General features: G+C 35.8%; 1 protein-coding gene and 1 long non-coding RNA gene across 2 annotated transcripts; both read left to right on the plus strand.

Moving 5' to 3' along the window:
• The first annotated feature begins 271 nt into the window (after nt 1-271).
• On the plus strand, nt 272-9,483 carry LOC140182146 (uncharacterized). Its single transcript, XM_072228270.1, has 3 exons — nt 272-534; nt 648-896; nt 9,470-9,483. The coding sequence occupies exons 1-3, from the start codon at nt 333-335 to the stop codon at nt 9,481-9,483; spliced, it is 465 nt and encodes a 154-aa protein (XP_072084371.1). The 5' UTR covers nt 272-332.
• Nucleotides 9,484-9,658: 175 nt separating this feature from the next.
• LOC112779734 (uncharacterized) lies at nt 9,659-10,327 on the plus strand. The gene is made up of 4 exons (XR_003190837.3): nt 9,659-9,727; nt 9,803-9,877; nt 9,951-10,004; nt 10,241-10,327. It is a non-coding gene; the product is annotated as an uncharacterized lncRNA (long non-coding RNA).
• Nucleotides 10,328-10,703: the final 376 nt, after the last annotated feature.

The following is a 10,703-nucleotide window of genomic DNA, read 5'->3' on the forward strand; positions in this document are numbered from 1 at the left end:
TATCAATGGGTGTATCTGACTCATATATGCGTGTATCTTACTGATATCTCAATTAATTTGATATTGAAGCATGTTTGAGTGATACCTGACTGATATATATGGATTTATCTGAATCATATCTATGGGTGTATCTCATTGTTATCAATGAGTGTATCTGAATCATATCTGTGGGTGTATCTTACTGTTATTAATGGGTGTATCTGACTCTTATATATGGGTGTATCTTACTGATATCTTTGGGTGTATTTTTCGTTTCAGATAAAATGGCAGCAAGAAACCAAACGAAAGACCTTAAGTGTGCCACACATCTCCTGAGTGATAAGTTCAGAAACATGACTGAGGAGAAGAAGGCAATTGTCAGGGATCTCGGATTTGGTGGGTTGATGCACGTCCCACCTCTAAGGGTGGATCACCAACTCTTAAGGGAACTGGCAAACAACTTCAAACTTGGGGAGAACAGACTGAAGACAGGATATGGTTCTTTCCAAATAACACCAAAGACAATAGGTGATGCGCTTGGCATCAATGCAACAGGTAACTAGCTCAAAATTATAGGTGTATATTAAGTTCATGCTTGGGTGTATTTAAGGTTGATGCTTGGGTGTTTTTGAACCGATTTTGATACTTTGTTGTTTTCTTTTTTGTAGGAAATCTGTTTCCTGAGAAAGTTGAGTATAAGCAACTTTCTGATGATGACAAAATAATTTATAGAAGATTCCAGGGTAAGACCCTCAAAAGTCTTACCGATGAAATGATGGAAATAGGCGTTGGCAGCGAAGAGGAACGCCTGATGTTCAAGAGGATATTCATCCTCTACATACAGATGGCGTTCCTTTTGCCAACGACGATAAACAAAATATCGCTCGTGCACCTCGCCCCAATTTTTAAGATGGACGGCATATCGGAGAGAAACTGGGGGGGGGGGCATGTTTTGACCTTCTTGATCAAGGGCATCACAGACTACCAGGAGAAGAAGAAGAAGGCAATTGATGGCTGCCTCTTTGCCCTCATGATAATATACTTTCATCTTTCTGAAAACAAAGGCAAGAAGAGGGCTGAAAGACCACCAAAGCCTTGGATTGCCAACTGGACTAAGGAGCAGTTGGTGGAAAGAATGACTGCAGAAAAAGAAGAAATTTTGGTAAGTAAACATAATATGTTGCTTGTGTAAATCATGTTGCTTGTATGCGAAGTTTGTATTCGTAGGTTTTGATGAATGACAAACCAACAAAAGACATGAATGACAAACCAACAAAAGACATGAAAGACAAACCAACAAACAACTTGAATGAACAAGCATGTTGAAAGATCAACCAACATTCAACGTTGAGGAATGAAGAGTTGAAATCAACACAACAACAACAAGAAACTCAAGTCCACAACATTTGAAGACAAGTATAGTGTCTTAGGACTTAGGTAACTTCTTGTTAAGAACCAATTGCTAAATCTCTCAACATACACTCACAAAATGTTTTGATGCACATCTTGCAATTCGATGCTAGCCAAATGGTTTAAAAACTTGTTTTCAAAGGTACAAAAGCATAGGAATTGACTCCAACAAGTTTGAGATCAATCCTAAGCATTTTGAAGTGATTTTAAGCCATTCTTTAAGGTTTGCATCGATGCACACTCATCTTGCATCGATGCAAAACATGCAACGACTTGTTGCATCGATGCAAAGATGTTTGCATCGATGCAACCTAGCTGAAAATTCAAATTTCAGCTTCAAAGACACATTTGCATCGATGCAAAGTGTTATGCATCGATGCAAATGATTCAAAAACATAAAAAAATGGCTAGTTTTAACAAAACGGCTCCATCCCATTAACTCCCCAACGTTTCTAAGGTTTGGGGAGTCTATAAATAGATGGATTGAAGCCTTATTTCATACATGTGAGTATTTGCAAACTATCTTGTTCATATTCTTTCATTCTACACATTTTTAAGGTGTTATAATACACAATTTGAGAGAGCAATATCAATTGGTTCAATAGTGCTAAAATTGTAATCATACACTCTTCTAGAGAGTACTCATTTCATCTCAACAATTCTTTGAGAATTGTTTTCTTGTAACACTTTGTAAATTGGAGTGTGATCTCCAAAGTTGAGTCAAGAGTTATAAACACTATAGTCGGTGAGGATACCAAAGAAGTATACTAAGTACTCAAGGCAAATCTTAGAGAAGGTATCTCTAAGTGGAGTGGGTTAGTATACGAGTGGTGATCATATACCGTGAGGTGTTAGAAACTAAGGACTCGGACTGTAAAAGGTTTTGCGCAAGCACCTTGAAGCTTGGCAATAGTGGAACTTCTCAATAGCGATTGAGAAAGAAAGTGGACGTAGGACAAGGATTGTGCCGAACCACTCTAAATAGCGTTTGCATCTCTCCAAACTCATCTCTTCAATATTATTGTCTTTTACCTTTGAGCAAATAAATTGTGATCGAAAAGTAGCTTCGTAAGTACTTAAGGAATAGCTTAAGTCCGATTGGTGAAAAGCTTGATCAATTTATTTGAGTTGGTGTCTATTGGAAAGTAAAAGCTCCTTATAAATGCTTAGCAATTGAGTTAAGCTCTTGGAAAAATACTAGTACAATAACACTTTTGTATATTATCTTTAACTTTTGCAAAAAGATTCATTGTTGTTGCAATACTCAATTCACCCCCCCCTCTTGAGTAATTGTCCATAGGTTCTACAAGTGGTATCAGAGCTTAACCCTTTGAAAGACTTAACCGTTTAAGGGAAAAGATCATGGCAAGCACAAGCTTTAACAACAACAACACTAGTGAAGGTAACTCAACCGCTAGACCTCCTCTTTTTAGCGGAACAAATTACTCTTATTGGAAAAATAAGATGAGAATTTGGATCCGTTCTCAAGATGTGAGAATTTGGAAAGTGATTGAGAATGGAAATCACATTCCAACAAAGACAACAAGCGCTAAAGAAGGAGAAGTCTCCGTCTTAAAGCAAGTACCGAAAGGAGAAAATGAATATAGTGACGATGATTGGAAGAAAGTGGCAATGAATGATAAAGCCATCAACTTCATTCATTGTGAACTTAACGAGCATGATTATATGAAGATCTCTACATGTGAAACCGCTAAAGAGATTTGGGATAAACTCCAAATCACTTACGAAGGAACCGACCACGTTAAAGAATCAAAGGTATTTATGTTGGTTCATGAATGGGAAAATTTTAAAATGAAAGATGAAGAGAGCATTGAAGAAGCTCTTGAAAGACTCTCCAAGATCTTCAACAACCTAAGCATGCTTGGCACAAAATACACTGATAAACAAATTGTGACCAAGGTGCTTACAAGCCTTACACCAAAATGGAACTCCAAAGTGAACGCCATTGTGGAAGGAAGGCTCTATGATCAACTTACATTTGATCAACTACGAGGAAATCTTCTCACCTATGAAATGACTATGCTAAATAGACAAAAAGGTGAAGAAAGCAAGAAGAAAAGTCTCGCCCTTAAAACAACATCACTACAAGAAGAGAGTGATGATAATGAAGAAGAAGGAGATGAAGAATTTGCACTCTTATTAAAAAGATTCAATAAGTTTGCAATGAAGAAAAACTTCAAGAGCAAAACAAAGGTACCAAAATGCTATGAGTGTGGAGAAGTTGGACACATTAAACCCAATTGTCCAAAACTTCAAAAGGAGGACAAAAACAAGAAATTTAAGAAGAAGGAGAAAGCATACATATCATGGGAGAACGAGGATGAATCCGACTCCGATGACGATGAGGTTGCAAATCTTTGCTTAATGGCAAGCGAAGAAAAGGTTAGTAATGACAACTCCACTTCTTTTAATTTACAAGATGAATATGATGCCTTACTTGAGGTGTACACAAAACTTACCCAAGATTATTCTCTCCTAAAGAAAAAGAATATGGATCTTTTAAAACAAAATGAGATGTTGAAAAACGAGAATATCAATCTTGGAAAAGATAAGTGTAGCACAAGTAGTGATCCATACAAATCTTGTAAAATGCATGAAAATGAAATTACAAATCTTAAGAACACTTTAGCTAAGTTCAATGAATCTTCAAAGAACTTAGATAAAATGTTGAAAAACCAAAAGCATGTTCATAATAAGGAAGGTTTAGGTTTTGAAAAAGGAAAATTTAAAATTACTAAAACTCCTATTAGGCAACCGCAAGCCCAAAAGGCAAGCATGCCTAAAAGGAATGAAGCCTTTAAACATCCTCCTCAACATGCTTCATTTAGAAATTATAATCACAATACATATAGATCAAAAGATGTTGCATTTAGAAAACAACCTAGGCAACCATTTAGAAACATGCATAGGATGCATAATCCAAATGTCATATGTCATTATTGTAATAAAGTAGGTCATATAGCACCCGTATGCTTTACTAGAATTAAACATATAAACTTTCGTAGTCAAGATACGAGATGGGCACCTTATGGGCATTATGCTCATACTAACCATCAAGGACCCAAATTCACTTGGGTACCTAAATCCCAATTTTAATTGTTTTTGTAGGTACGTGTTGGAGCTAAGGATACAAATTGGTATGTTGATAGTGGATGCTCCAAACACATGACCGGCGATGAATCAAAGTTCACCGCAATAGAGCCTACAAACGGAGGAAACGTGATCTATGGAGACAACAACACCGGCAAAGTAATCGGCGTTGGAAAAGTTGGTAAAAATTCTTCTACCTCCATAAATAATGTTATACTTGTCAAAGGTCTCAAACATAATCTCATTAGTGTTAGCCAACTTTGTGACAAAGGAAACTTAGTCACCTTTGATTCAAAATGTTGTTTGATAAAAAGGCAAGACACTAATGAAATTGTGCTAATTGGACACCATGTTGACAATGTATACATGATTAATCTAGATGAAGTTTCCTCAAATGATGTGAAATGCCTTGTTAGTAAAAATGATGAAACTTGGTATCTTGGATTCTAATCTAATATGATTTGTTTGAATTCATTGTATTTATATTGCTATTTTTGTATCTCTTACTAACTTAAGCATTGGAGATATCCAATTAAGCCATTGTTTTGTAGGTTTATGAGTTGATGAATGAGTGATTAATCTTGAGGTAGATTGAAGAATTTGAAGATTATAAACAATGGAGGATCAACAAATTGAAGTTTATAATGGTTTAAATGAGTATATACATGATGGAACTCAAAGGATTGAAGAAAGAACCACCAAAGGATGAAAATTTGGTGATTTTGGGCAAAATGATGCATGTTGCATCGATGCAACCAAGCTTTGCATCGATGCAACCAAGCTTTGCATCGATGCAAAGCACACAACGTGCTATGTGCATCGATGCAAAGCCTATTGCATCGATGCAAACACGACCAAATTGCACAAAAACACGTGAATTTGGCATTTTTGAGCAACAAAACCCCACTTTCTCATCATCTTCAACCTCACAACTCATATCCCCACCTTCAAACCTCCATAACCTCCAAAACAAGCTCACATATAGCTTCATACAACTCACAAAACTTAGATACCCACTACAAATAAATTACATATTTGAAGTCCCCACATTCTCCTCTACAAAACCCATAAAACAAAATCATCCACAATGCCTAGAATCAAGAGAACCGTCAAGAAGTCAAAAGGCTCTTCAAGTGTGGTTCCACCTCCAAATAATCATCCTTTGGCAAGGTACTTTGCTTCTAATGAAGATCTTCAATTCTATGAGGCAAGGCTCGCCGGAAGAAAGGAAATTCCTCCGAGGTATTTGGATCCGACCCTTCTTGTCATTCATAACTTTGATACTCTTAAGGCCATTCTAGTTCATCAAGGCCTCATGGATTTTGTTCAAATTAAGAGTAAATTTTATCCGGATTTAGTTGCCATAGCCTATAGTACACTCATGATTGAGATTGATGAGGAAGATGAATCAAATTTCACATTATTCTTCAAGATAGGAAGAAAGGATTATAGGCTAGATGGTGATGAGTTAGCCACCATTTGGGAGTTGCCTAATCAAGGTGACTTGTTTCAAGGTGGTAAAACCCCAATTGATGAATGGGGTTATTCAAAGGACAATGCCATGCATTTGTTCAATCTTGTACAAGGAGCTCATTCCAAAATTAGTTGCAATTCAATGAGTGCGGAACATAGAACTTTGTTATATCTAGTCACCTATATATTGCAACCTAGAATATCCGGGCATGCGAATGTAAATGATGAAGATTTGATTGTCATGTGGGCTATGATGAATGGGATTAAGATTAATTGGCCATACTTTATAGTACAACATATGATTAGGCTCAAGATGAAGGATAGGAATGGTGGATTAGGATTCCTTTGCCTATGGTCTAAAGTCTTTGATTATGTTGGTATTCATGTATCAAATGAGATTGCCAAGGAAGTACCACCTCAATCTTGTATCAACACTCATATTCTCAACAAAATGGGAAGAAGAAATGTTGATGAACAAGGTCCTCAAGAGCAAGCTCCTCAACAAGCACCTCAAGCTCAAGAACCACCCTCCTTGGTTGATGTAATGAGAGAATTACAATCCATCAACCAAAACATCCAAAGGATTGACGTAGAGCATGGTAGGCAACTTGAAGCACTTAATCGTCGTGTGTCTCGTGTAGATCATCGCACGGGTCGCTTGGATCGTCGTATTGATGACTTATATGAGCATTTCGGGATCCACCTACCATATGAAGAGGACACTGATGATGATGAAGACCAAGATTGATTGTCTCCTCTTCATCAAGTCACTTTTTATTGCTTTATGTTTATTTGATTATATGAACTGTTAAACTAACTCCTAGTAAGCTAAGGATTTCTATTATGGTTTAAATACTTTGATATTTCCTTCATAAATTTGTTTAATGATTAATGCTTGTATGCTTATTTGGTGAATAACTCAAAATAGGATTGGTACCCCTATTTTAAGTTAATGTGCATGCTTTAATATATTTCACTTATTTAGGGGGAATTATGCATGCTTGTTATATATATAAAAAGAGGAAATCAAATTCTTTTTGAAAGGGGGAATATCTCATCCTTGAGATTAATAGAGAAATTGAACTTAAAAAAAAAAAAATTCATTGTTTTATGCATGCTTCTATGACACATTTCAAACTCCTTTCTTTTTGATAATGTCAAAAGGGGGAAGAAAAGTTTGAGGATATTTGAAGTTTTGAACTTTTGAAAAAGAAGAAGTTTGAGGATTTGAAAAAATAAGTTTGCGAAACAATAATTTCAAAAAGACTTCCGCTAAGCAAAAAACTTTTGATATCTAAATCGTTTTCTTTGAAAAACGCCCTTTAAGGGAACAAATGCACATATTTAGGGGGAACTCCTGCAAAATTTTTGAAAGAAGTCTTCTCCAAAGTTTTCTATAAAACAAAGTGCATTATTGTTGCTTTCAAAATCATTTATAAATGCATATCATCAAAATTGGTTTGTCATTATCAAAAAGGGAGAAATTGTAAATCATGTTGCTTGTATGCGAAGTTTGTATTCGTAGGTTTTGATGAATGACAAACCAACAAAAGACATGAATGACAAACCAACAAAAGACATGAAAGACAAACCAACAAACAACTTGAATGAACAAGCATGTTGAAAGATCAACCAACATTCAACGTTGAGGAATGAAGAGTTGAAAGCAACACAACAACAACAAGAAACTCAAGTCCACAACATTTGAAGACAAGTATAGTGTCTTAGGACTTAGGTAACTTCTTGTTAAGAACCAATTGCTAAATCTCTCAACACACACTCACAAAATGTTTTGATGCACATCTTGCAATTCGATGCTAGCCAAATGGTTTAAAAACTTGTTTTCAAAGGTACAAAAGCATAGGAATTGACTCCAACAAGTTTGAGATCAATCCTAAGCATTTTGAAGTGATTTTAAGCCATTCTTTAAGGTTTGCATCGATGCACACTCATCTTGCATCGATGCAAAACATGCAACGACTTGTTGCATCGATGCAAAGATGTTTGCATCGATGCAACCTAGCTGAAAATTCAAATTTCAGCTTCAAAGACACATTTGCATCGATGCAAATGATTCAAAAACATAAAAAAACGGCTAGTTTTAACAAAACGGCTCCATCCCATTAACTCCCCAACGTTTCTAAGGTTTGGGGAGTCTATAAATAGATGGATTGAAGCCTTATTTCATACATGTGAGTATTTGCAAACTATCTTGTTCATATTCTTTCATTCTACACATTTTTAAGGTGTTATAATACACAATTTGAGAGAGCAATATCAATTGGTTCAATAGTGCTAAAATTGTAATCATACACTCTTCTAGAGAGTACTCATTTCATCTCAACAATTCTTTGAGAATTGTTTTCTTGTAACACTTTGTAAATTGGAGTGTGATCTCCAAAGTTGAGTCAAGAGTTATAAACACTATAGTCGGTGAGGATACCAAAGAAGTATACTAAGTACTCAAGGCAAATCTTAGAGAAGGTATCTCTAAGTGGAGTGGGTTAGTATACGAGTGGTGATCATATACCGTGAGGTGTTAGAAACTAAGGACTCGGACTGTAAAAGGTTTTGCGCAAGCACCTTGAAGCTTGGCAATAGTGGAACTTCTCAATAGCGATTGAGAAAGAAAGTGGACGTAGGACAAGGATTGTGCCGAACCACTCTAAATAGCGTTTGCATCTCTCCAAACTCATCTCTTCAATATTATTGTCTTTTACCTTTGAGCAAATAAATTGTGATCGAAAAGTAGCTTCGTAAGTACTTAAGGAATAGCTTAAGTCCGATTGGTGAAAAGCTTGATCAATTTATTTGAGTTGGTGTCTATTGGAAAGTAAAAGCTCCTTATAAATGCTTAGCAATTGAGTTAAGCTCTTGGAAAAATACTAGTACAATAACACTTTTGTATATTATCTTTAACTTTTGCAAAAAGATTCATTGTTGTTGCAATACTCAATTCACCCCCCCTCTTGAGTAATTGTGCATAGGTTCTACAGCTTGTATTTTATTTACCTGAATGCTGCTAGCTAAAATATCTCATGTTTCAGGGGATTGTGAAGATGGCGGAGACAAGAGCAAGAGAAAAAATGAAAAAAAAAGAAAAAAAACAAGAAATAAAAAAAAAACAAAAAAAAGGAAGGCGAGTCCAACATCGTCTTCGGAGACAGAAACATCTACTGACAGTGACACTTCTACCTCTGAGTCTGAGACTCAACAAGACTCAGAGGATTCAGCAAGAAAACACCCCATCAAAAAGGGGAAAAAGTAAGTACCATACTTGGGTGTAATTTCTTTTTCGAGTTGGGTGTATTTTGTTGATCACGTTGGGTGTATTTTTAGTATGTTCTAAATAATCATTGTTTGCCTTCCAGAATGGACTCCAGAAAAAGAAAGCAGAGACAAGAGGAGTCAGATTCTGATTCAGAATCTGAATCTGAACCAAGTGATGAGTAATGTCCTGAAATTATTACTCCTTTCTTTTGGCTTCATTATAAAGATTTCGTGTATTAACTAAAGTGTCTATTATTATATTAACTTATAGGAGCGAAGAATCATCACCTGCAGAGAAGGAGAAGGAGAAGAAAAAAACAAAAACAACACCAAAAAAGTAAGCACTTCTTTGCATAATATTCTGTGATAAAATTAATTTTTTATTTCTGATTGGTACTCTTTTTTTTCCACCCAGAACACAACCAAAAAAGAAAAAAGTTGTCGTGGAGGATTCACCTCCTAAAGAAGACCAATACTTTGACGGGTACAGTACCTCGTAAGCTATATTACCGTCTATCGTCGTAATTATTTTTGTTAACATCTTCTTTTATGAATGTAGTGAGACATATGAAATATCAAGTGACGAACTGGATGAATGGCTAGGGCAAAACGTTGATAAATCTGCTGCAGAGGGGTATGTCTTGCTGGGCTGTCTATTTCATATTTTGTTGTGTTTTGTATGCTAATAATTGTTTCTTGTTCCGCAGGGAGAACCAACCTGACCTGCGATCGACAGAAGGTCGCTATGTGTCGTCTGAAACGTAAGAAGCTTTATTATTTAATAAAATCTTGTTATCATGATTTGGGTGTGTCTTGTGGAACCATTTGGGTGTATTGTGTGGATCAAGTTGGGTGTATGTTGTTTAATAAGTTGGAATATTAACTTTGTTGTGTTGGGTGTATATTGTCCATTCGGTTGGTTGTATCTTGTGCATTCATTTGGGTGTATTTTATACCTGTATCTTATTTTGTCTGAATAACATGAAATCAGTTTTAGAATACCGGCTGTGAACTTGGGAAGTGATGGTCCTTCCTCTCAAGGACACACAGAACAGAGTAGTGTAAACCAGCCGTCACAGAGCATGTAATTTCTCTTTCAAATAACCATTACTTTTGTTCTTCTATTACCCTTCTACTTCTAATTCTGTATATATTTTTTTTAGAAAAAAAAGCCCTTTATTATTTTATTCAAGAAAAAAAAGGCAGGAAAAAAAAGCAAAAACTGCAAGTATGTAAGTTCTCAAAAAAACAAAGCCTGTCTTCTTTTTGAATTGTTTGGGTGTATTTCTTGAATTTCTTTGGGTGTATTTTAGGTTGAGTCCGTCTGATTCGAATATGATGGTTGTGAGGGAACAGACACCGTCGGAAGCGCTTGCAATGTGAGTTTTCCAATAATATTTCAACCTTATAACCTTATTATTTTCAAAGGCGTTGTTAACCTTTCATTTTTCTTCTTGTTT

The sequence above is a fragment of the Arachis hypogaea genome, chromosome 19 (genome assembly GCF_003086295.3).
Source record: "Arachis hypogaea cultivar Tifrunner chromosome 19, arahy.Tifrunner.gnm2.J5K5, whole genome shotgun sequence".
Classification (NCBI taxonomy): domain Eukaryota; kingdom Viridiplantae; phylum Streptophyta; class Magnoliopsida; order Fabales; family Fabaceae; genus Arachis; species Arachis hypogaea.

Coding starts and splice junctions, on each gene's coding strand:
- LOC140182146 (XM_072228270.1), top strand. CDS start 333: ATGACTGAGGAGAAGAAGGCAATTGTCAGGGATCTCGGATTTGGTGGG. Junction 535..647: donor GCTTGGCATCAATGCAACAG/GTAACTAGCTCA, acceptor TCTTTTTTGTAG/GAAATCTGTTTCCTGAGAAA.